The 25,631-nt window shown below is 38.7% G+C and overlaps 6 protein-coding genes across 9 annotated transcripts in view; 3 read left to right on the top strand and 3 right to left on the bottom strand.

The window, feature by feature from the left end:
• On the bottom strand, positions 1-2,221 carry LOC105570213. Of its 3 annotated transcripts, XM_012027253.1 has the most exons (6): positions 2,131-2,221; positions 1,726-2,050; positions 1,382-1,655; positions 1,006-1,276; positions 773-939; positions 1-660 (listed from the first exon to the last, which is right to left on the bottom strand). In XM_012027253.1, exons 2-6 carry the CDS (start codon positions 1,839-1,841, stop codon positions 520-522), a joined length of 969 nt encoding a protein of 322 aa, XP_011882643.1. In that variant the 5' UTR covers positions 1,842-2,050; positions 2,131-2,221; the 3' UTR covers positions 1-519. The 3 variants fall into 3 exon arrangements, with proteins under 3 accessions (XP_011882643.1, XP_011882642.1, XP_011882644.1); XM_012027252.1 differs by having other exon boundaries at positions 773-1,276; XM_012027254.1 differs by lacking the exon at positions 2,131-2,221 and having other exon boundaries at positions 773-1,276; positions 1,382-1,639; positions 1,726-1,853.
• Positions 2,222-2,296: 75 nt separating this feature from the next.
• On the bottom strand, positions 2,297-10,524 carry LOC105570214 (serine/threonine-protein kinase D3). Of its 2 annotated transcripts, none has more exons than XM_012027255.1 (13): positions 10,259-10,524; positions 9,155-9,488; positions 8,909-9,040; positions 8,592-8,797; positions 8,163-8,442; positions 7,928-8,082; positions 7,768-7,829; positions 7,525-7,654; positions 7,298-7,430; positions 6,971-7,150; positions 6,029-6,784; positions 5,811-5,896; positions 2,297-5,726 (listed from the first exon to the last, which is right to left on the bottom strand). In XM_012027255.1, the coding sequence occupies exons 2-13, from the start codon at positions 9,417-9,419 to the stop codon at positions 5,613-5,615; spliced, it is 2,499 nt and encodes an 832-aa protein (XP_011882645.1). In that variant the 5' UTR covers positions 9,420-9,488; positions 10,259-10,524; the 3' UTR covers positions 2,297-5,612. The 2 variants fall into 2 exon arrangements, with proteins under 2 accessions (XP_011882645.1, XP_011882646.1); XM_012027256.1 differs by having other exon boundaries at positions 9,155-9,439.
• On the top strand, positions 10,463-14,104 carry LOC105570216 (threonine dehydratase, mitochondrial-like). The gene is made up of 5 exons (XM_012027257.1): positions 10,463-10,668; positions 12,279-12,398; positions 12,481-12,595; positions 12,855-12,977; positions 13,699-14,104. The coding sequence occupies exons 2-5, from the start codon at positions 12,391-12,393 to the stop codon at positions 14,092-14,094; spliced, it is 642 nt and encodes a 213-aa protein (XP_011882647.1). The 5' UTR covers positions 10,463-10,668; positions 12,279-12,390; the 3' UTR covers positions 14,095-14,104.
• A 195-nt stretch (positions 14,105-14,299) lies between these two features.
• On the top strand, positions 14,300-15,385 carry LOC105570217. Its single transcript, XM_012027258.1, has 3 exons — positions 14,300-14,463; positions 14,597-14,868; positions 15,023-15,385. The coding sequence occupies exons 1-3, from the start codon at positions 14,311-14,313 to the stop codon at positions 15,120-15,122; spliced, it is 525 nt and encodes a 174-aa protein (XP_011882648.1). The 5' UTR covers positions 14,300-14,310; the 3' UTR covers positions 15,123-15,385.
• Positions 15,386-17,970: 2,585 nt separating this feature from the next.
• On the bottom strand, positions 17,971-20,836 carry LOC105570212 (baculoviral IAP repeat-containing protein 7-B-like). The gene is given in 3 exon segments (XM_012027251.1): positions 17,971-19,382; positions 19,538-20,330; positions 20,688-20,836. Coding segments are annotated over 2 exon segments (1,104 nt in total). The 5' UTR covers positions 20,294-20,330; positions 20,688-20,836; the 3' UTR covers positions 17,971-19,034.
• A 66-nt stretch (positions 20,837-20,902) lies between these two features.
• Positions 20,903-25,631, top strand: part of LOC105570350 (bifunctional glutamate/proline--tRNA ligase) — an 8,448-nt gene continuing 3,719 nt past the window's right edge. Inside the window, exons 1-9 of the mRNA XM_012027479.1 lie at positions 20,903-21,064; positions 22,034-22,216; positions 22,363-22,751; positions 22,836-23,187; positions 23,268-23,439; positions 23,712-24,113; positions 24,201-24,654; positions 24,732-24,944; positions 25,515-25,629. Of these exons, the coding sequence (XP_011882869.1) occupies positions 21,022-21,064; positions 22,034-22,216; positions 22,363-22,751; positions 22,836-23,187; positions 23,268-23,439; positions 23,712-24,113; positions 24,201-24,654; positions 24,732-24,944; positions 25,515-25,629 (2,323 nt within the window). The 5' untranslated portion in view covers positions 20,903-21,021. The remainder of the gene's footprint in view (positions 21,065-22,033; positions 22,217-22,362; positions 22,752-22,835; positions 23,188-23,267; positions 23,440-23,711; positions 24,114-24,200; positions 24,655-24,731; positions 24,945-25,514; positions 25,630-25,631) is intronic.

Below are 25,631 nucleotides of genomic sequence, written 5' to 3'. Positions count from 1 at the left end.
CATTGGCTACGGAGTATCTAGAGATGATCTTGAGACAGTCTTGAATATAAGATCCGACTATGAATACTAGCCTAACTAACAGTATTGGCGCTAATTAAGAACGATTAATTGATTTTAGTTGTGAGATATACGTTGATATGTCGCTGTTACATTCCGCTCTAATATCGGCTGCAGATATACAGGGTACACCATAATCGAGAAACTCTATTGTTCTTACGTAGAGAAAGAAAGAGATAAAAAATTCCCGTAAGATTTTCTCATACAATGCTTTGCTGTCATGGAAGCGGATTAAAAATAGGCAAATCGTCATTATTACGATCGGATAATTCTTAACTTTTCTATAAACGTACATGAAGTTTTGAAGTTTTGAAATTCTTTTAACTTCAACGATTTCCTCAAAAATGAAGCTTTGTATGAAAAAATGTTGCTATTATATTTTTGACATATTTTTTTATATAGAATCACCCATTTTCCAGCTGTGTTTCCCACCACCAGTAACACACTATTTTATATTACAACTTAGAGATCAGGAACGAGATTAATGTTATTGAGTATCCTAGCGGTGTCGTCGTCGAGATCGGCGGATCGTTTTCTTCTACCGAGAAATACCGAGGAGACGGTTGTGGTGGTCGTGGGCATGTTAATATTCCGGAGGAGAAGCTGCAATGATTTTATTATCAGCAATATATATGCCAAAGAAGTAAGGTGCAATATTACAGTTAGTATTAATCCCAGTTGCCGGGCGCTCGGTGTCTCGAGGTATATTCCTTACCATGACTAATCGGACGAGATAGACTGCGAACGTGAGAAACGATATGGCCATCAGTGTGCCTTCTATCGAAGGAAATCCTACAGAATGGTCGTCGTGATCCTCGTGTCCGTAATAATCGACACCTCTTATTTTGCGACTCGGTGCCATAGTAGTGGTAAGGCGAGACTCTGTCGGTGAATAAGATACGTGAGATACTGTCGCATCGTGATAGCGCGTCAAGAGGCAAGTATTACCTATCTCCGACATTAGCGTCTTCTCGAACGTTTTGAGAAAGTGAAGCTTTCCCTCGATCGACTGCGGCTGTGATTGTAAAGTGCGGTGAACACTTTTGAGCACGTCTACGGGCAGGTACTGGAATATACCGTCGTCCCGCTTCGACGTGTCGTTGTCATATGTATCTCGCGACGTTTGTTGTTTGGTGTTCGGTGATGGTTGAGTTGTAAGTGTGTTAATCATTGTATCCTTTGTCGGTGAGATTGCATCGTCTTTGTGATTTAATTTATTCTAAAACATCGAACATGTACAGTGTCTAACTGAACCAATAAATTGTTTTATTTGTATACAGGTTTAAAATTAATTTCAGCCAACGCTTATCCAACTTTTCGTCACCTCAGTCGCAGCGTCGACGATCGTCACGGTGCGACTTGTACCGATGCCCGAGAGACTGTCGGAGATTTGATCGGGAAACAAGTTCGCCGGCGTTGTCGACACCGAGATGGAATTAATCTTCTCAATCTCCGTCCTCTTATTTTGCATCACACGCGTGGCTTTAGCTGGATGATGATAAGCCTCGCTACCGTTTCGTTGACCACCGGGAAAATCAATGTTGTCCGCGCCGCCCCGTCGAAACTTGTAAAACTGGTCGTACTGTACAGAAGGTATCCTTGAAGAGTACACAAGAGCGACGTTAATCCAGGATGACCCGGGGAATGCGACGAGGCAACTTGACTTACCGGTAAATCTTGGTCTCGTCCGAGAACTGCGGCATGTCCACCCATTCCGCCACGTTAACTTCCAGGAAAACTATGATAATTGTGCACAGAGCGCAAAACGCGCCGCGCGCCAACATATTTGGGCGCAACGTTATTTATTATCGTACGCTATCCCGCGGGCAAAACGCATCTCGTTCTCGGCGACGTCGTCGTCGTCGTCGGACAACACGCGTGGCTCTCCCGGTCCCTACTGTACATCCGTGATCCGGAAACTGTCCGGCGTCGGGTCTGGACATGTTGCAGGTGACACGCGCGAAGGGACACCATTATTTCCAGCAGAGATGTTCTGTTAGGATTAAAGAGAACGAAACGGCTGATGATGTTCATGCGCCGGGAACGGATGTTACAGAAAAGGTCGCTCCTTACGTCTCTTCGACTTCTCCGCCATTTATCTCGCATGACGCTAATTCAATTTGTCACGACTTGTCCTTCTCTCGTGATGCCGACGCGCAACGAGCGACGTGATTTTCCAGGAAAGAGATTTCAGGGAGGACGCGGGGGGGAGGGAATAAATAACGTAAGAGCGTGTTACTTTCTGGATGAGATAAGGCAAATTCCGAGTTTATTGGTACCATTGTTCAGATAGAAGGCTCAGAATAATATTGTACAAATTAATTTTAATATCAAAACTCACACGTGGCACTGAAAAGCCATCCTCCCTTTCGCTCGATCTAACGCATTGCGAGGAGAAACGCGCGTATATGAATCGGGGCTGTCGCACTGATACGATTATCCCTCGTTACTGCTACGGCAAACAGGAATTAACATATAAAATCGGACTTTCAACCTGGCACTAAGTACATAAGCCGGCAATCGATATATCGTTCAAGCGTTTGCGCTTTACGATAATGCGATGCTTTCTTTCCTTTTTTTTCCCTGGAGCATCAGATTGCGTAATGTACGCGTCATCTGCGCGGATACATCGCCGTCTTGGTTTAGAAATATAATAATTCCGCTTAAAAATATGGAATAAAATACAAGTCAAATTTGCGCGCGATTACATGAGAGTCAATAAAACTCTTATTCAAGCACGAACGTTTGCTCATATCTACGTTACATCCTGCCTTCTCCAACCGCGAACACGCGTAAAGCATAAGATTAGCGCGACAGTAAGTATAAGAGATTACAGCATTTGTTCCTACATTGGAGTTATCCTTCCTTCCTCTTATGCGGGAAGAACATTTAAATGCCTGGCATTAAATGCGTCGAGTATTGTAAATGCGTTTTTTCCGCGAGCGCGAGGCTGATCGCGCGCGCACGACTTACAGATTACATTTGCGTAGCGTAGGTAGGTTTCTTAAATATAAATGCGTGTAATATGCGCATAGAGACATTGACATCTACGATATCCTCTACAGATAGGATTACACGATAAACTTTTAAAAGTTATTATAAAATATAACAATTAACGCCTGTGTTGACGCGCGCGCGTTTATATCTCTTATGTTACAAGTATATCGATTATGTTTATCGTCATTTTGCATTGTAGTTATCCTCGCTGGATATATTTACTATGTTCTTAAGAAACGTAAAAATCGCACTATTGCGTTACATACGGTACAAAATGAAAAAAAATTTTCTACTCTACTACTTATAAAGGTTGTGGTAAAGATATAGGCCGTATTTTTATAAGGGTGTATATATAATGCCAATTTACGATCCAATGCGTACCAAACTATTCAAGGTCGAATATATTCTCTTTATAGTAGTTATTAAATATAGAAATATTTCCTCCGGGAAAATTGCACCTTATCTTTGTCGCAGATATCTAACTGTGAAATATTTCGAATAAGTTCATTTGAATAAATTACTAGGCGGGTGCAAGAGCCTTTGTCATTTTCGAAATTAAATTTTTAAGTAAGGTTTATTAAGCACTGGCGATCTAATACTTGAAATTCTGTTTAAATTTTAAAATAGAGAATTATTGATCTTTTTTTAAATGGATAATATTAGATGATAGTTTCTCTATGGAAGCAAAATGTGTGTTGGAGTTGATTATTTTATTCAATAAAAATAGTTTCGAGATTATGCGATTTCTATTTAACAAATGTGACAAATCGTTCTTGCACCATCTTAATAATTTTCTTAATAAGTTCTCTCGCACATAATACTAATTTCTAGCTTGCTAATCTAATTGTAAGTCAACTTCATTTAGCATATTGACTACTGACACAATCATTGTTCCATGCCATCAATAAGCATATTTTAGAAAGAGAGTACGTAGCCGCCGCATTTAAGTATTCATTCAAGTATCCATTCAATTCACTCTAATCACAACATTCTAATATCGTATAATAATCGCAAAGAGAAAACGAGATATCCTTTTTTAAAGCTATGAAGCTTGGATATAGAGATTCGCCAATTGCTGTTAACGAAAATTGAGATACCATATCACCGTTTTATACTCCTTTCTACACATCAAATTAACATATTGTATTAACATATATGCTATACTTTAAATTAATATATATTATGATTATACTTTCTTCACATAAAACATCTGCCTCTTGGAAGCGAAGCTTGTAAAATTTGTAATGTATATATAAAACAAATCTCAATTTTTATAAGATCTTTAAAAATTTCGATAAAACTTTTTACTTTCTAAAAATCCTTTTTCCAAATGTTTAAAACATACCAATACTTTATAGAGATTGAAAACGTAAAAATATATTTTAACATTTAAATTATATCGCAACATAAACTATTTGATCGATATCAACTTGTATATATGATGATCTAGTACGTCTTAATGTCAGTGATTATATCAATACCCATACATAGAACATTTTTAAGGATTAATTGATTGAGATTGTGATACAGAAATATACATTGTGGATTTTCTTCCTAAATATTTATGATAATTATTATAAATTAATTATATTATCATCGCAATTATTAATCCATATTAAACTATTCAATAATTTAGTAATATATTTTGATTTAGAATAAATAAGAATATATATTAATTTACACGCAAAATGAAAAGGCACTAATGAAATTAATTTATGTAAAAAAAAAATTCTATGCATGGGTTACTTATATTCACTATTAATTTGCTATAAAAGCAAATAAAGTTTTCAATTGAGTTCCCTGTATCTCTCTTATCATTTCAAGTTATATGTTAGTACAAATATGTATATATTATGCAAATAAGGAATAAATTTGAGATTATCATTACACATTAAAAAGCAAATTATAACAATAAAATATAAAGTCACCCTAAAAAGAGCATAATAAAAATAATAAATTTATAAAACATTAAAAATACTTTATAAAGTAACATTATTCTAAATATAATCTAGAATTAAAGCAATAGAAGTGCTCATAGTTATAATGCAGTTTAAATTACACAGAGATAAACTCTGCAAATAAAATCTGAAGTAGGCATTTAAAATGGAATTTGGTTGGATACCTACTAAGCAACCGCGGCATTTCGATCTAAATGTTTCACGAACAAGGGTTACTGTTCTCAGAGCATTCTGCACTTATCGTTTCTATATTTATCGCTACGTGTACTATATCGCGAATCAAAATCCTTTTGTGCTAGGACCACTTTGTGGGAATGTTAACGTTATGGAAGCTTCCTGAATGTTATGTTTAATAACGTTATTTTAGAGAAAGTATCCCAAATGCAAATTCAGAATGCCGATGTCGATTCCACTCTAAAATGGAGAACGATATTCGGGATATCGCCCGAAAGACTAAAGTTGTACTAGTTTTCACGTACTTTTACTGAGTCAGGCACGAATAAACCGCCGTAGAGTAGCCCGAGCATATCGGGCCCAGCCTTTGTGCAGTGACAAGGAAGTCGGTAATGCCTCGATGTTCAAAACAGGCGAACAGTTCTGTCATGTCTCTTGATTACTGTACGCCATCCAACGTGCGTCGTCGCTTTCGTGGGTCAAGTAGCGATAGCCAACTTTCTGCTCCAATTTCCTCAAATCGCACCACGTTTGATAATCCTTAGAAAAAGGGAATTTTTTTAATAATAATTAATAATGATTAGATCAAGGACAATCGACTGAAAGTACGAAAATAGCGCTTACTTGTAGCCACACGTGTTGCAAGCTTCTGTCCACGGTGTATCTCTTTCTCTGCTTAACTTGCAGAAGATTATTAATCAAATCAATAGCTGAAAGATACGAAAATAACGTGAAAAAAAATGTATTGATTTATACTATTTATAAAGAGACGATCTGGTACGCTAATATCACGCTCGCTCGTCAAAAGCAATCCACGGAGAAATAACGGAAGTGCGAATTACCATCGCTTGAAATTTCCTTCCACGGGGTTGGCGGATACATAAAGGCGGCGTTCTGGATCTGTTCATTAATATCCTCTTCCTCGTTAAAGGGAAAGGTGCCGCTTAATGACACGTATATAATCACGCCTACGCTCCACATGTCTAAGGACCGATTGTAGCCTTTGTTTCGCAAAACCTCCGGCGCCAGGTACGCTGGTGTGCCGACGACGCTCCTCCGGAAGCTCTTCTCGCCGATTATCCGCGCGTATCCGAAGTCGCATAATTTCACCTGGGTGAAGTCCGTGTCGCTGCTCAGTAACACGTTCTCGGGCTTCAGGTCGCAGTGCACGATGTTCTTGCTGTGGAGGTGTTTCAGCGCAACCAGAATTTGCGTCACGAGGAACTTGGTTATTCGCTCGCTGAGTCGTCCCCTTTCGGAGCTCAAGATCATTTCCAGCATGTCGCCCTTCAGCTTCTCCATCACCACGAATATCCGCTCGGTAGTCTCGAACATACGCTCTAGATTCACCACTCCGCTATGCGACAGATTTTGCAGGATGGCCACTTCGTTTTTCAGCTGGGCTTCTTGCTTGGTGGGAAAGCGCAGTTTATCGATGACCTTTATGGCGACCGCGCGGCCGCTCTTGCGATGAACGCCCCCGTAAACTATGCCGAATTGTCCGGACCCTAGAACCTCATCCGGGAAGATCTGATACAATTGTGACATGTCGGTAACATTTTCCTCCGGTTCAGTAGGCTCCGCAGGTTCTTCCTGATCTATAACACAAACGCAATACCCTCTGTATCATTTGTCTCCAGAAAATTAAGTAACATTTCAATACAAGATACTCTATCGTAACGAAATAATAGGAGAAATGTAAAATATAAACTAATAAGAGGTACGGAAAAAATTTTGTTATCATTTTGCACAAGGTGTCACGATAGCGAACCAAATATACATACTAGTCGACACAGTTACAGGCATAAGTGCTTGTCTAATAGTAGTTTCCCACGATCTAGCTATGTGAGCTCCGATACCACTTTCGGGAGGAGAGACTTGGCCGCAATTATCTCCATATGATGGATCCTCCCCGACATAGTAATCGGCATTGGCAGTTTTTAGCTCAAAGCAATGCATTATATCTACAATACAAAGTAGGCAGAATGTGTAAGAAGTTCAACTGAGGAAAGCTAGTTGGGTTTAACACGTGAGATCTTAAAAAAAAGGAGAAAAAAAAGAAGAAAATGCACTAATAAAAACTTCTAACTCGTTTGCAAACAAGAACATACATGAACGAGGCGTTTTAGCAGTTTCAATTGCTGAAATTTCAGCCAATGGTATCTCCTTGTAATATTTAGAACCATTCTCGCTTTGGAATAGCGTTATGGACTTTGTGTCAAGACGCCAATAATGTTTCTTTCTCTGAAAACATTCGTAAATAATTTTATTCGAGTCTACCCATTTATATTCAGTAATTAATAATTTAAATAATATCAGAAAATATTAGAATACTCACAATTGGATCGCGATTTGTAAAATGCACCATCCAACCTTCCTTTAATACTTTAGACCCACGTTTTTTAGTATGTTTCACACTTTGTACTATTCGCATCAATGGAATGTTGTTACTTGGTGTAGAATTGCAGCTGTTTTTTTTTTAAATAAAGGGGAAAAGAAAGTGCAATATTAGAAAAATGATAAAGTGTCTCACATAAAATAATAAGATTTAACAATCGTGATTAATAAAGCAGAGACTCACCTTGACGGTCGTGATTTCTGATATTCATCGTAAACAACTTCATCGTTACATCGTGCATGATCCTGCAAGCACACAATCTTAATGTTAGAAGGCTTTTCTTTCGAAAATTACCTGCACTTGGCGACTCTACTCTTCGTAGAAAAGAGAAGGAACAACTTACTGTGTAATCACCGGGCATTTTATTCTCATTATTTGTAAACGACGCGTCTTGTGTTAGATGCGATGATTCCGTGTCGCTGTCAACATCGGCTTCTTCATTCCTAATATCACATTTGGTTTCTAGCTCACTGCCAACGCCGCTATCTGTGTACTCGCCTAGGGAAGCATCTCAACTTATTACAACCGAAAGATACGAAGCTACGAATTACTTAAAAATCACATACAAAGCATTCTACCTATATTATCTCGTGGATTTTCCCCGGTGCAGTCTTTTGGTATTTTATCCATACACTTTTTGTGCGTGTTGTATTGACAATCTTTACACTGAAGGCCTTGCTTAAATATACCCTTTAGCAACTTTTTACAGTGCCCGCATACAGTCGGACGTGTGTACGTGTGCACTACGAATGTGTGCGGGATTTTTATTCGCGTTGCGAGCTCTCGCTCCACCCAAACGGGCCGCCCTCCTAATATCGGCGAAGAGGACTGTTTTGGTGCCATTATACTCGGTATTGCCTACAAGATATAGTATAAATTTTATTCAGACGCACGAAGAATTTCGCAAAAGAAAAAGGAATAAGAAACAAATATCAGCCGCATTTATTTGCTTTCCTTTTCGAAAGGTGTATACATAAAAATCAAACGGATAATACTTTCGCTCATACCAATGTACTATTATTTTGGCTTGTGTTAAGTGTACTATTTGAACTGTGATTATCGTCGGTATTGCTCGTCAGGCTGCTAGTGGAGCCCTGACTCGGCGATCTTGGTACGTTCAGCATGGCCGAGCTGCGCCGTCTTTGACTCGCATCTTGCGAACAGTTATTCGGTACTTTGATGACGCATCTTTTGTGGTAGTTCATACCGCAACCTAAAAATGTATACAAGCATATCTTCTATTAGACCAGTCAAGATTATCCAAAAGAAACGCACGCGTTTCGCTTATATCGCCAAAGCTCTTAAGTATTCATCACGAGTTTACCTTCGCACTTGAGACCTTGTCGAACGAGTCCGAACAACATTTCGCCGCAAAAATCGCAGAACGTCGGAACTTTGTAGGAATGTACCGCTAAGGCATGAGGTCGAATGGGAATGTATTCGTTTGGCACTTGTGCTAAAAATAAAACATCACAGTGTTTCTTTCGCAATTATTCGCGCGTGCGACGCGCGTGTGCGCTAAGGTAAGCGTCGATTGAAAGTCGCTGCAGCGCGCGTGGGCTTCTCTTACCAGTCAATACGATTTCCACCAGCGTCTCGTCCACCACCTCCGTAGCGTTTGTAACCAGCTGCAAAACATTGGTGGAATTGTAATCGTGCTTGAACAAAATTAGTCTCTCAAACAGATGATTCAGTCCGTGCTCCGGACACTTGGTGTTCATAAAATCACAGGCGAGGTCTTTCAGGGCCTTAAGAGTAAGCGTGCTGCTGTCGACCGTGACCGTGTCGCGTATCAGACCGAATTGGAATAAAAACGTAACCTCTGCCCCCTCCATGGTGCTGTGCGACTTTTTCCCTGCAACGTACACACGAACTTGTAGATGGGCAGGTCAAGCTTGTCACATCTAAAAATTAAAGGTCTATTTCAGCTGAGTTTCCAGACTCATCGAATGGTCAACGAAACCTGACGGTCTTCCTTTACACGGCGCAGAAGAAAATTTACGATTCACAGCACGTATACTCGAGACTGACAGGAGTACAGCGAGGATTTATATTTTTAAAGAACGGAGTACATTTTAGATACAGAGAGAAAAAACTAAGCCGGATGTGTAAACATCCGGGATAATCAATGAAGGATTACAAAAATAACATAAATAAATGCGTTATTAATCAATGACGTTTAAAAGTAATTTAAACACTCGTTATCCCCGTCTCTCTCTCTCCATCTCCTCCCGTGGTGTCAAAGATACGTCCTCTTATTCACGTTTTTCACGCTGGCTCTTTCCCATGTCAGTGAATCATTCATATCGCTCCGAGGGTGCCCGGCTACGACGGCTGAATGACACGAGAACGCGGGGCGTCCCGCGACGGTCCGCCGGCGGAGACGCGATAATCTCCTCGCGGGCCAAAAGTATCGCCGATAACGCGGCGTATCCGGCGCGGCAGGAGTTTCGTAATCGACCTATGCAACACGCCCGGTGCGTCCCGTGCGAATTCTCGCGAGGCGAGGAAAAGGCGACGAGAGGAAGAGGAAGCGAGACAGAGACACACGCATACACAGAAAGAGAGAAAGAGAGAGAGAGAGACCGAGCGGGAGGAGAGAGCGTGTAAGCGACAAAGAGTTGCGCGCACACCGACGGGATTCTCCGCGGGGATCCAACTCCTTATTACATACTTCCTCGTTCGCGCCTACGTCGGGGCCAGTTCCGGATGTTGCGATGTACGCGGGCTGCCTCTGCCTCACCTCAGGAACGCGGCGGCATAATTGACAGAGCGGTCGCGAGCCAGCCAGCGTGCGGTGTCGCGGTCGTGCGCGGCGTCAAGTCCATGCCTGACACACATTCGCCGATGACATTTTACAGTTATCTCCAGGTGACCGACCCGCCTTGACGTGAGCCCTCCTCCGCGGTGTCCAGCGGTGTGCAGCAGCAACAGCAGCAGCAGCAGCAGCAGCAGCAACAACGGCAGCCAAGTTATCCGCCGTGGCAATCGCGGGCGCGCGCTCTACTCGCACCGCCGCTTACGGGGCCCCCTACGATTACAGCGGCGAGAGACCGCCGCGTTTGCTCGGACGATAAATCTCAGGTGAGTTCTCCGATGGTAACAGATGCGCGTTGAAAGCATCAGCTGTGGGCTCGATCATGAATCTTTCCCAAGGAGAACAAAAAGTCAAGATGATGTCAATTTGACGTCATATTGACCAAATTTGTGTCAAATTTGGATCAGTATGGCATTAAATTGGCCAAAATTTGACATGAATTTGGTCAATGTGACATCGTCAAATTGAGACATCATTCTGACTTTTTTTTCTCCTTGGGTTTTCTCTAGCGTGAACTTGTGAGAAATGAAAAATTTCATTGGTGTATAAAACTCGTCAATGAAACTTTCTCACGTTTCACGAGTTCATGCCGGAGATAAAAGATTCATGATCGAGCCCTTGAGCTACAATGTGCACTTTGCGTCTACCCAAGGAGAACAAAAAGTCAAGATGATGTCAATTTGACGTCATATTGACCAAATTTGTGTCAAATTTGGGTCAGTATGGCATTAAATTGGCCAAAACTTGACATGAATTTGGTCAATGTGACATTATCAAATTGACATCATCCTGACTTTTTGTTCTCCTTGGGTAGAGACATTTTATTTTGCAGCTAAATATACGTTTACAAAAACTCGTGCAGGTTGACAAAATATACACCTGTATACAAGTCGTGCGTTGTTAACAAATTTTTTAAACATATTATTGATTTGCTTACGCAAAATAGAATGTTTCGAATCGCAGAGAGCACATTGTAGATCGGGCTTGAAAGACGCCTTTCGTGTTCACTTTTTACCGATGCTAAATTAATTTTACAATATTTTCTTACATAACTTTTTTTTTCTATCCTTTTTTTAATTATTGGCACTGGAAAAAGATAAAAGGTTAGTTAAATATGTCGAGATTGAAATTAATTGGCATCGATAGAAAAGTTAAATTTGAAATCATATTTGTTTTTGATTTTCATTTAATTTCTTCGCTACAACTTATAAGCGTACACACGCATTGTACTGTTTCATAAGTTGTAGATCGTCTTTCTTTCACTCTGAAAAATATATTTAAAATTGTAAGTTAACTGTTAGTTGGATTGCAGGGAATTAAAACGTTTTCAGTCTCTCCGACACTTTTAAAACGTGTCTTATAAGACGCGCTACAATTAGTGGTCTCTGGGTTAATAATATGCCACCGCGGTTTCTTTCTTATTAAAAATTAAGTACAACAAGTAGGAGAATATTCGGCATATTTCCAATTGTATGTACAGCTCCGTCCTTTTATAACGCAAAAATACATGGAACGTGCAAATACGCGACTCGCAAAATCTATCGCGGTGCAACTTTTAAAGATAAAGTCTACATATATTCTGAATTCTCTTTCATCGATCTAAGCGCCTGTAAAAAAGTCTTTTCAGCCAATGAGAATCCTTCAAAATCAATTTTCGTGGCACTTTTATCGATAAAAGAGATTCAGAATATGTACCAATGACTATATATGCATCAAAATATCACTTAAAGCTTATATCTATACATATATTCCTGTACATTCCCTTCGCTATTGGTCGAGTGACATTGGCTGCTACAAAATTCATAGAGACACGTCTTATACAATGTATATACGCACACATACATACACACTCTCGTTTTTCTTATCGCGGAAGAAGGAAGACTTCGGAAAGAGCGGTGAGGTGTATTATTATTGACGACAAGCTCGTCGGTTCTGTGAGAGAAAGGGGCAAAAGGCAGGCAAACGTCAAGCTCAATATATTCTTCGGCATGAATCGGTAATTTCCGCAATTGTGTTTCAAGCGATTCTCGTGAGGCAAGCAATTCTTTAACTTTGTACGTATATCTACGTAATTTCAGAGACAACATCGGTACGGAAGTAAAGAAGCGTGCGACACCTGAAGATGACTCCATGACGTTTTCCTATACCGTGGCCCGCCCCTTCGATCGACGAGAAAAAAATACTTCCAAATGGGTATTTCGAATTTTATAAATTATAATTCGAAACAATTATATTCCTGCGTGCATCGCTGATGTGTAGATTGCGCGTAATTGCATTTATGACAATATTTCGGCAATTTTGAAAATAATTATCGAGAAATAAAGATACTCCTTCGTTCGATGTTCATATAACAATAACAATAATAAAAATGCAAAGTAATAATCGCAACACATGTTGTATCTACATTCAGTGACATAGGAAAATTAATCAGCCAATTTAATGCTTTTTGCAGACCGTAGTTGAAAAGGGATATGACAAATCAAGCCCAGACCGACAACTTGAAATCTCGTATCAGTCTATCATATCGGCGGCGTCTTTACTGAAATGTTACCTCTTGGAAACACCCTGTAATCCGGTAACAAACACCATAGGGCCTTTTAAATTTAAGAAAGCTGCTAACACATACTTTTAGCAAAATCAGTAGAGGAAAGTCCTTTATTATGAGACAAGCTCCTAATATGAAATAGCGGGGTTTCTGTTAAATTAACAAGCATCATTTATTGGTTCCACCATGAATTTAGTGCTCTTGAAATGAAATCTGTTTAGTAGAAAATTCATTGTTAGATCGTGTAATCGTCGCGAAAAAGAGATTTGTCGTTGAAAATCTGCTGTCTCGCATTAGAAGCCTAATCTCGTAATAGGGAACTCTCCTCTATAAATCGAAGTACTTGAATACCTCGTTATTAGATCCTGAAAGCATCGGCAATTTCGATTAATCGCAAGATTAGTCGCAAAATCTAAATATTCCCAAGTGTACAGAAATATAAGAACTATCATCAAGTGTAACAAGTTAAAAGTGTATCTTCCTGTTTTCTATATTAACAAGGGAAATATAATTGACTGTAGATTAAACGGCACTGCTTATTTTATAATTCGTCAATACAACAAATTCAAGAATAATTTTGAATAATAATTTTACCATGTTGTATGCTAAATTATATATCGAATTGTACTATTGTTTCATATATATATATTTATATACAATATAAACGTGAATTCGATGTACGCACTGCAATGCGAATTACGGAGAATAATTGAAGGGCGATTAATGTGATTATCTAATACGATTGCTTTAGAGCGTACGTTTATTGAGAAAGGAAGGTTTCGATATCTATTTAAAGAAGGAGCTTATGCAAATTACTGACAGCATTAAAGCGCGCGGTGTGGTTTATACGCTGCTACAACTCTCGGAAAAGCACAAACGTAAGGGCGTGATAACAATCTCGACGGGAAACCTCGCTGTTGTTCTTTGTCATTATGGACGCAAATTTCGCATACCGGTGACGGTGGTGCTGCCAGTATCAACGTCACGCCAAAATGTCGCATGCTGTAAGCAATATGAAAACCCACAAACAACAGTGCTCAACATGGGCAAAAACATGGTAGAGGCTCATATAATTGCTTTGAATATCGCCAAGGTGCAGGGCCTATTTTATCTCGACGGGTACTATCTATTCTTAGTAAAATTTTAACTACAATATATTCTTGTTAAAAGATAATATTTCTATCACTTACTTCTATTTCCTATATACTTGTAATCCCACCTGACAGTTCATTTGAAAATTAAATTGAAAGGAGGGACCTTATATGTTTCTAATCATTATTATTCTTGCAAGAGATCCCCATTTCGTCAATAATTTTCTGACCGGATTATTTAACATTTTCTAAATAGGAACAATCATCCAAATATGATCATTGGCCAAGCTACGTTGGGCTTGGAGATCATGAGTCAAAATTCTTGCGCCGACACAGTTTTGTTGCCGACGACAATCAATGGTTGCGGATTGTCATTAGGTATCGCAATAGCCATCAAAGGATGTAATCGAGCGGTGAAAATTATTGTAAGTTATTAAATGCTTTTCTTGATGTAATGCAAGGTGTCTTTGGTACACTGTCGTTTCACTAATTAGCTGTTGCGTGATAAATACTCTCGTCACTTTAGATAAATTTGTGAATTATAATCTCAATTCTTAGGAGATCCATAGTGAAAACACCGATACTTTATTTCATCGCTTGACAAGACACACGACTACGACTATGGAGTTGGACATTCCCGAGAGAGAATATCAAACGTGTAAGACGAATTTCCGACAGTCCGTGTTTGACGAGATTATACACGTAGAAGAATCGTTGGTTGAGCAGACGCATGAATACCTACATAGGGCTGAAGGTTATAGGGACTATTATGCAGCGATTGCTTTAGCGCCGATTTTAGCCGAGATGATGAATGACCTAAAGGGAAGAAGGTAACGTCTTTTCTTAAATTCGATAATGTTCTCGAGTTATTAATTTTGCAGCGACACGTGTGTTACGTGCGTTTCACGATTGTAAAGCATGCACTGGCCAGCTCCGATTTCTTTTTACGTTATAATAACGTCACGATTCTCTCTGTGCAATCAGGGTGGTAGTACCAATTTACGGCAGGATGGACTCGACTAAGGATTTGGAGGAACGAGGATTAACAGCTCGTGCTGGCCCCTTAAAAACAATCTGGATGTAGTTATCGTTACATTTTTGGACAGATCACTGACGAAGTTGAATAATGAAGAGAATCGTACATGTCTATTGTAAGCAAAATCAGAAGTGCAGAACAAGTCGGGGCGGAATTCGATTAGAGTCGCGGAAAGAAACAGTTGCAATGACGATGGCTTCCAATCAGGAACTTAATACCGAAACAATTTTATTACAAATTTTATACAGTATCGGATATATTTGTATTAAAAAAATAAAAAAAACTAAAACAAATAATGGGCACACGCATAATTGGCTTTTTCATTTCTTATAATTTGTAATAAAAAAATAAGCAACAAATCGAGAGAGAGAGAGAGAGAGAGAGAGAGAGAGAGAGAGAGAGAGAGAGAGAGAGAGAGAGAGAGAGAGAGAGAGAGAGAATTTGATCAAAGTGATGAAAAGAGCGAATGACAATCCGATAAAAAATTTTTCATGCATAAATATGTATAAAATTATATAAAATTGTATATCACATATATCCAGCTACATGTTTCTACATTTTGTATGTCGGATCTATATATGCCAAATTGAAGATTTGACTTGAAACTTTGTGTGTCTACTTAAAACTGCAATTTGAGTGCCAGTTCTTGTCACTAACTTATCAAACAGTGCTTGTCTGGACATATTTGATAATTTTATATAACTTTATATATGTAATATCTTATCGTGCAAGTGGACATGCAAGGTTCACGTGCGCATGGAATGTCGTTGAGAAACAACAACTGTCTTTTGAAATTTTATTTCGTATTATAATTGTTGAAATTATTACATGTGTATATCGCTGTTTTTTATACAGTAATGTCAAAATTATTTTGTCCAGGGTACACGTTTCGATTGTCACACAAATGCATTTTACTGCAGATATTTGAAAAAAAAACGTTGCATAGTTCGTGTTAATCGCGAAAATATCTTTGCCGTAAATATGCATTTGTGGTATAAAAATAAACATTTATCATAAAAATAATTATACAAAAATATATGTATATATATATATATATTTATGTGTGTATATATATATATATATATATATCAGTACATCGATATATATATATATATATATCGATGTACTGATAGAACAGAATAACTTTGAACAGAGGGAACGTAATTACAAGGAAAAAAATGTATATTAGGAAAACGACTACAACGCGAAAATGCAAAATTTTTGGTTTTGTTTGAACCCATTGTTGAATACACAATATTATGATTAAACTTTGTGCAACGCAAAAGAAATCGTATAATATCGAAAGAACTATCTAGAACCCTATTTTCCATAGACTATTATCATACGTATAATGAACAGTTTTTTTATACCAATTCCCTTATGTTAAGTATACACTCGTGAAATAAAGCGGAATAAGATATCGTAATAAGAGGCTTGTTTTCTATTGCTACACTATTAGAGTAAGAAAAGTATTTTTTTCTCGTTCTAGCTTACTGCTAGTTCACCAGCGTTCAATACAGCAATAGAAAACAAGCCTATTGTTCTGTTTTAAAATTACTCTTTGAAAAACAAAAATTACAATTAATTACAATATTCTTTCTACAAACGTAGAATTATCCTTTAAATGTTTTGGGTGTGTATCTATTGCGCATAACCGTGCACAGCTCAACTCTGTAAAGCCACTATGTTGACGTTTAAAATTATCTCTTTCTACGTGCAAATATGCTAATTTATTTTTAAGTAAACCTAATACATACAAAACATATTCGCAGACAAATTAAATATATATTAGACACTAAAATGTAATTCCAATCTAATAAATCTTCTTCACGTTTAAAATGTTTACGAAAGTGTTGTAGAGAACAGAGAAAATAATGTGAGCACCTTGTAGGTCATTTTCCAGGTGTTCACCATTATTTTATCCATTCTCTATATGTATGTATGTATGTATATTTAAGTATGTACACTCATCCTTCAATATACACGGTAGTTTTTCATACATGAGATTTTTTATGCGGTAAATACATTCTTCAGTTTACGCAATCCCATTTTAAACAATATATCTTTTCGTGGCACTTATTGAAATTATTATTATATATTAATAAGCCGAAAGTTAGTTTGATTATAATTATTATATCATTTCTTAGTTAACTTCCCTAGTAGCACAGTGCATTGACCAAACATTGGTTAAACATTGGTCTACATTCAACTTATTCGTATAATCGACATCAAAATTACTTTTCCGCTTTCATAATTATTGTTTTTATGTAAATATATGACATATTTGTACAACATATATGGAACTTTCTCTTACGGTTTTTTTTGTACTTTGCAATTCTCAACCGCAAAAAAATCACATGAAACAAATACTTCGTGTAAATTTAAGGAAGTGTAAGTGTAAGCGTGAATACGTGTGCACGCGCGCAAACATCGGATCTTTTCAGAATTTTTATTTATAGGAACTCCATTCAATTGTATCATTGGGGGCCACTTGTGTGTGATTATTTCTCTTTATCTTGGTTTTACGTAGAATACAAAGTCTGAGGTTTATTCAGTGCAATCGCAATCTTAAGTGCAAGAACCTATAAATATCTGTCAATGCAGTCACGAAAGTTATATTATTTATACATAATCGACGAGTATACTAAAAGTTATTTTCGTAATCTTCCATTTATTAAATTAAATGTATTGATTGTTACCTATACAACATAACTCACACATCAAAAAAGCTGTTACATTACATTTCTTTCAGAACAAATTATAAATTATGGCCGACGTCATAAACTTATGCTGCGATCCGTAAAAAGTAGATCAAGACTCTTGAAACTGAATATTGTGTCAATTTTGTGGCATCAACGCTGACTGATTTTATCAACCATACCCTGGAGTGCTTCGATTTGTTAAGGTTACAATATCTTACACTTACAGACAATAATGCGTTTAATAATTTGCAGTACATTAATATGTATAAAGTACAACAAAGTATGCCTAACAGGTTACAAAAATTAGGAAAAGACTGGCAAATTGAAATTCTTTATTAATTTATAGAAAGGATAATAAAGTCAGTCCACAAATATTCGATACGAAAATATTTGCATTAAAATATATTACTCCTCACTTTGTCATTAAGGAAGATTCAATACGGATCGAAACGTTCGACGATTATTTTAGAAACAATATGTATATTGATACAAATATTTGCGCGTCAAGAATCACGATCTGGACTTTATCGACCTTCTCCCAGCTAGACGGTTTATGTAAAGGGGCCTTTCGTTTCTTTACCATAGACACGTATATCGAATTCTACATACGAAATTATAAACTAAATAAAATATGTATGTAAAATAAAATAAAAAAATTATAAAAAAATGAATTATAAACTAAAAATGACTAGACTCCGTGCGTTGTGTTGCTATTTGTACTCCTACAATGGTCGCTTTGTTTTTATCTCACCGTCTCAGCGCATTCTTTTCAGCAAATATCGCGTTTGTGAACAACAATATAAACTCAAAAACATTCAAATAGCAACATTCCGTTGCAGGTACAATCTATCTGTTCTGATTTTAACGATTTCCTGTATTTGCGCCATTTAATAGTTCAAATATGAAAATTTGTGATATGCCATACGTGTTTCACACACTAACAATTTTTGCAATATCGGTTACATAGCCATATACATATATAATTTGAATATAGGAACATCTATTACTCGTACAACGATTACAAATTACATTCACGATTTCTTAGTATTACAACAGAATATCCGTTCTATTGAGACCATGACAACCGTGAAGCTAGTGTTTCATTAACGAGAGCTTTAACATTGCATAGTTTGTACCTGCCGATCGGTGTGCTACACGAGTCATATCATTCAGTTTTGCGTCCAAATATCAGTCTTTATAATGACGAAGTAGAAAGTTTGGGGGCAAAATTTGCAGATGTATCACACGGATAAGGACACTATGGGAAGTACACTTGTACAGTACGTTCAACAGGCTTACGACATACGCCGCATATTCTCAAATTTTTCGCACACTCCGCGCATGCCAATAAATGTCCGCACGGTACAAACACGATCCGTATCTCTCTATCCTAGCATATTTTGCATAATTTTGCGTCCTTATAGTACGGTTTGTTACCTTCGATAGATTGTTCTTCGCTTCTGGTCTCACCTGATACAGCACTCTCTTCTGTAGTATTAGCTTCTTCAGATGTCGTTGAGTTTTGAGAGCTTCCGCTAGCAATACTCTCAGTATTCATCAGAGAAAGTTTCTCAACTTTCTCATTCAACCGAGTAACTGAGTTTTCCTGGAAAAACAAAAAACACAACTCGAGATTAAACGAGTGGTCGCACATTCCGCGAAATTTCATTTTATTTCATTATTTTTCAAAAGTAGAAGGAAATATTTATTACAAATTTCTACAATTCTAATAACGATAAATATATCCTTTCAAATACTCACTGTCGCGATATACTCTCCCCCAGTGATGTTGCTCACAAATGCCGTCCCTTTAATTAAAACCAGATAAGAACAGTGTTCGAACCACTTGGCGTGCTCTATTCAGGGGTCATCTTGCGGCTTCCAATCCCTCAATTCTCCGCCGCAGTGAAAGCACGACGTTTGATCACCACTTCCTGTGTAGAAGAAACCAGCGGTTGCCAGTGACTCTTTAGTTTGCGACAATGCTATAGGCCATCTGTCGAAGGAAGCTAATCTGATAGCATAATTAGCATACAAGGGATGCTGAGGTTTCAAGGCAAGCCCTGGCGATTCATACATGTGCTTCACTTTTTCTTCTTCTGTCCCTTCGTGGTCTGGGCCAGAATAAGGCCCACCCCTGTCTATCATAACGTAAAGACACACGTGCCAGCCACATTCGTCATCTTCTTTAGGCTCCGGTTCCGGAATCGTGCTAGGATCCGCGCCGATCGGCACGTTGCCGCACGGAATATCCTGAATAAACTTACACCTTGCGGGCCCAAGTTTATGACCCTCCATCGGATTGGAGCCCGCTTGCCATTCCCATATCCCTAAGTGACACTCAAAACACCTCACCATGTCGCTTTTGCCAGTGTAATAAAACCCAGCGGCCGCGAGTGCCTCTGGCTTTACCCACGAACATGGCCAGTTCTTGAAGGTCGCCAAACGGGCAACTTCAAATCGATAATCATCGGATTCCGGTGGAAGCATAGAATCGCGTTCGATCACACCAGTCATTCTTGTAATATGTGTGTGGGGATGTGCTTCTATGGACCTGTAAAGAAGAAACAAGGGTCAGCAAGTGATCAAGTTTTACGTAATAATAATTCGTCGACAATTTTACTCAACGTGTTGTTTGTTAAATATACATTGAACAAACGATTGTAAACAGTAGAGGAAAGTCGCCTGTGTAAGGGAACGGGGGGGGGGGGTATATAGGTATATATATATTCAGGATCAGGATACTAGGATCAGCCGATAAAGGAATAGTTATTTCTGTTTCTGTTTATTTATTAAGAGTACACTTTGTCGCTCGAGAGGATCGCACGCAACGACCGACGGAATGGCCACGAAGGCCGTATCACGCGGAATACACGTGATGGCTGACGCAAGAATGCACGGCACGTCGTACCTGCACTCAACTCGACTTTCAGACGAGCTAAGCTTCCTGAACACGCGACACTACTCGTCACGCAAGGTTTTCCAACTCGAACAAAAGGCGCAACTGACCGAGACCACGGTCAAACCTGAACACACAGAACATCAAGAGGCCATGCCTGGCCGGACCACGTGGCCCGAATGCGACCGTCGCGCATGCGCGAAAGCGGTGGTTCCGGCGAGAGTGGCCGACAGGCGAGAGAGTCTGACTTTAGACGCTACCGCGTGGAACGTGATCGCTAACCTTCTTCGTCGGTGCGCGCTGATACTGGATCTGTTTCGCTTGGAGCGAACACAGTGCGAGGACAATGGATTATAAGATCGTCTGTGACCCGGATCGCCCGCCGCTAGGTAAAATCCGCGCAAAATAGAATCAATCCGGTTCGAGCTCGGCGTCAACTTTTAGCTGAGAGAAGCGCTCTTTTTTTTTTTTGGAACGGGGTTGACGAATAATTGCTGAGAGGGGGTTGTTCAGGCTACCCTCGTTCCTTCTTTAATGAACCTTTTTCCAGTTCGTACTTGTGTACTTCCTATGTCTTGTTGTTGCGTTCAGCTTCCAACGTTCCATCACGTCGCGTGAAGGCCTGCGTCCCGAGATTATCCCAGATGTTTTGTCGCAGGCGGTAATTAAAGACGCTTTCGACGATAAAATATCACGCGAAAGGCGCGTCACGTCGTTACATAGTGCGATGTGGGAGACACGCGAGTCGAAGAACGCGTGAGAGTCGTGCAACAATTTCATCACTTTGCCCACATGTTGCATAATGCAATTGTTGTCTTCTTTTTTAACTTTTGTGCATCACTTAGGCCGATATTCATAGTCCGTTCTTATATTTAAGATCAACTTAAGTATGCTCTTAATGTTTTCAACCAATCGCAAAGCTGTATTAGCGTCTTAAGACAATACTTAAGATGATTTTGAAATAAGACTCGACTATGAATACCGGCCTTAGGAAACTCGGAAACACTCGAAAATAAGCGTTGGACGGACTTTGCCGTAGGACTAGTTGGCTTGGAAATTGCGTCACAATTCGTCCTGTTAGTAATCTGATATCCGGCTTCTAATCGGAAGTTTTTAAACAACCGTCCAGACATCAACATTCCAGAAGAGCTATCGCAAAGTTTAACTTAGTGTAGAATGTAATTGCATTTTATACGAGATAAATGTAACGGCGTAAGATTTATTAATTTGGACTGACGCAATGTAACACTGTACTAACTGTCGTTTTATATTTTAACGATGTTGTTACTGATAATAGACACTTTGAGAATGTGGCGTTTTTGCTTGCGTCGTTTATCTGAGCCTTTAATTTTATACAGGTGTGCTGATCGCGGCCGAAGTAATTAAATCTGAAAATAGGAAGAACATAACAATATTGTGGGACAAAACTGGGGCCGGGGGATCGAATGTTTGTTTGTACGACAAACATGGCGCAGTTTTGGCAGAAGAGACGAACCAGATCAACCGGTACTTGGCAAGGACCGTAAACCCTGCGCTTTACGGTATAAAATTGCGAATATTTTTCGTGCGATTGCTCGAGTATAGAAACATCTACAGATCTGATTGTTAATGTCAAGATAAAAAATTAAATATGTCAAATCCAGCTATGTTCTGCCGAATCGCGTGACTTATTTTGTATTATTATCAGGCAGTTTGTCACCGCTCGACAGAACGCGTGTCGACTACTGGATAACTTGTGCCATGGCGTTGGAAACCTACAAAGAACCCGAAATGTTGACCCATCTGGATAGTGAGTTGCTATCGCAGACATGGCTGGTCACTAAAAGATTGACGTTGGCTGACATTCACATATTTTCCGTTCTACATAAAGGAGACTTTCTGAAACACGAAAAGAATTATTGTAACATCACTAGATGGTACAAGCATATGCAATCGCTTCCCGAGTTCAGCAACGCGATAGCTATGATCGCCAAGAATTGTCCCTCGTTTGCAAACCTGGACGAGAAGTCCAAACACGCAAAGCTGAGGAAACAGGAGGGCAAGTTTATCGATCTGCCTGGCGCAGAAATGGGCAAGGTGAAGTTGCGCAATGCATTAAAAAAAGTAAATCGGTTTCCGATATTCTAGGAACAAATTTGTTACTCTTGCTATCTTCCGCAGGTGGTGGTAAGGTTTCCACCGGAGGCAAGCGGCTACCTGCACATTGGTCACGCCAAAGCGGCTCTTTTAAATCAATATTACGCCGAGGCTTTTCAGGGACAACTTATCATGCGATTTGACGACACAAATCCGGCGAAGGAGACCGTAGAATTTGAGGAAGCTATACTAGAAGATTTGAGATTGCTGCAAATTAAGCCCGACCGTTTTACGCATACCTCGGATTACTTCGAGATACTGCAAGAATATTGCACTGCGCTGATTAAGAGTGGAAAGGCGTACGTGGATGGCACACCGGCGAACCTTATGAAGGAACAACGCGATGAAAGATTGAAATCTGCGTATCGAGATAACTGTAAATAATTATTTTCGAAAGAGACGTCATATTAATTTTCCATCTCGATTGATTGTAGTGATAATGTTTCGCCTTTACAGCCGTTGGCGATAATCTAGCGTTGTGGGAAGAGATGAGACGTGGCACCGAGGAGGGTCAAAAGCATTGTGTCAGGGCGAAGATCGATTACGAGTCGCTAAACGGATGCCTGCGCGATCCAACGATTTACCGTTGCAAGCCGGAACCTCATCCGCGTACTGGAAACAAATACAAGTATTTACGTAATATTTTAGCACACGCAGGACATATTTATATATTATTAACTTACAATAGCTTGAGGAGTTTAATAAATTTGTTGTAACTAAAAGAATTTGTTAACGGTATATTATTTTATTGTTGATGTTAATAAAGTAAATTTTATGCTCTATTGGTAACATAATATATAAGTTTGGTTAGCAATACCGTGTGCTTTTAATATCAATATTAATACGAGTCGATTTAAAAATCACAATTTAATTGTAAAATTTTTTACCCGTTTATACTAGGGTGTATCCGACCTATGATTTTGCTTGTCCAATTGTTGATTCTATCGAGGATGTTACTCACACTCTGCGCACGATGGAATATCATGATAGAGATGTGCAATTTTATTGGATACTCGATGCTCTGGGGCTGCGTCGCCCGTACATTTGGGAATATTCACGTTTAAACATGACTAATACGGTTCTATCTAAACGGAAGTTAACGTGGTTCGTGAACGAGGGTCTAGTCGATGGATGGGACGATCCACGCTTTCCGACAGTCAGGGGCATACTGAGACGAGGAATGACAGTCGAGGGTCTGAAAGAATTCATCATTGCACAAGGTAGTTCCAGGTCGGTGGTCTTCATGCAGTGGGACAAAATATGGGCTTTTAACAAGAAGGTCATCGATCCAATTGCGGTCAGGTAATTGAGAGTTAAATATACGTAATTAAGAGTGTTTGATAGTTCGGTGATATGTTGATTGATATTTTAAAAAATCTATAATTTTAGATACACTGCACTGGATTACAACGTAATGGTACCGGTTAATGTAGTAGATGCTAAGGAAGAGTGGTTGAACGTACAAAATCATCCTAAAGATTCATCTAAAGGTACCAAACGAGTGCGAGTAGGCCCTACAGTATTCATAGAGAAGGAAGATGCTGAAAGATTAGTTGAAGGACAAAATGCAACCTTTATTAATTGGGGTAATTTATTGATATCAAAAATAAATAAAAAGGATGGCAATATAGTGAATTTGGAAGCACGATTAAATCTGGAGGACAAAAATTACAAAAACACCTTGAAGATTACATGGCTGAGCAAATCATTAGACAGATCCGACCCAAATGCGGAATCGACGAATCCGATAAAATGCTTTGCTGTTTACTTTAATCACATTATAAGTGCGCAGGTTTTGGGCAAAGAGGAAGATTTTAAAAACTTTATCACCAAGGATACAAGGGTAAAGAATTTTACTTGCGAGTAAACTGGCAATCCGTGATATACATTGCTAACTGAATGTAAAAATGGTTATTTTAGAAAGAGGTTGAAATGTTGGGTGAAGTGGAATTGAAACGTGTGAAGAAGGGAGAGATAATTCAATTGCAGAGGAAAGGATTCTTTATTTGTGATGTTCCGTATGCCACTACTAGTGCTTATTCGTCGCAAGAACAGCCTATTATATTGTTTCATATACCTGATGGACATTCCACAACACCTCACATGACGCCTGCTGTGCCATGTAATCAGAAGGTAGAACCAGTATATTTTATTTTCCCAATTATAGTTGTATTATTCATAAATTATATATTATTTGTATTTTACAAATGGTGAAAAGTAAAGTTGATTTTATTTTGCTGCTGCATTTATAATCTTTAAAGAGTCCGTAAATAAAAAACGAAAATTTTTGGGAATGAAAAAACAACGCATCAGCAATCTAGGCGAAGAGATATACAGAAATCTGTTAGAAAAACTTCAAGTATGCTGTATACAACACATAGTTTTTTGTAATTTTAAATGTTCCACTAACTATCATAAGGTATCAGCGTTGTTTCTCTCATGATTTTTTGAAACGCTTCCTTATGCTTCAGACTTACAACTATGTGTTGGTCAACTTTAGCTATCGTTTCTTCTCGTTTTTCTAACGGATCTCTGTATACTATCTTTTCGCTTAGATTGCTCATGCGCTGCTATTTTACTTTTTTAAAAATTATCGCTTTTCATTTACAAACTCTTAAAGATTATAAATAATGCAGCAGTAAAATAATATTAACTTTACTTCTCTTGCGCTTGAAAAGTGATTATAAAAATATAACTGGTTAGGATTGCAAGCCAGCTGACACAACAGTTGCTGGTACTCAAAGCAAGACAAAGCCAGAGAACAAAGAGACTTTGAAAGCGGAGAAGATATCTGAAGAAATAAAGAAGCAAGGTGACAAA

This window comes from Vollenhovia emeryi, unplaced genomic scaffold (assembly GCF_000949405.1).
Source record: "Vollenhovia emeryi isolate VEMERY1.0 unplaced genomic scaffold, V.emery_V1.0 DF939121.1, whole genome shotgun sequence".
Classification (NCBI taxonomy): Eukaryota; Metazoa; Arthropoda; class Insecta; order Hymenoptera; family Formicidae; genus Vollenhovia; species Vollenhovia emeryi.
This window is presented reverse-complemented; position numbering and strand designations above follow the sequence as displayed.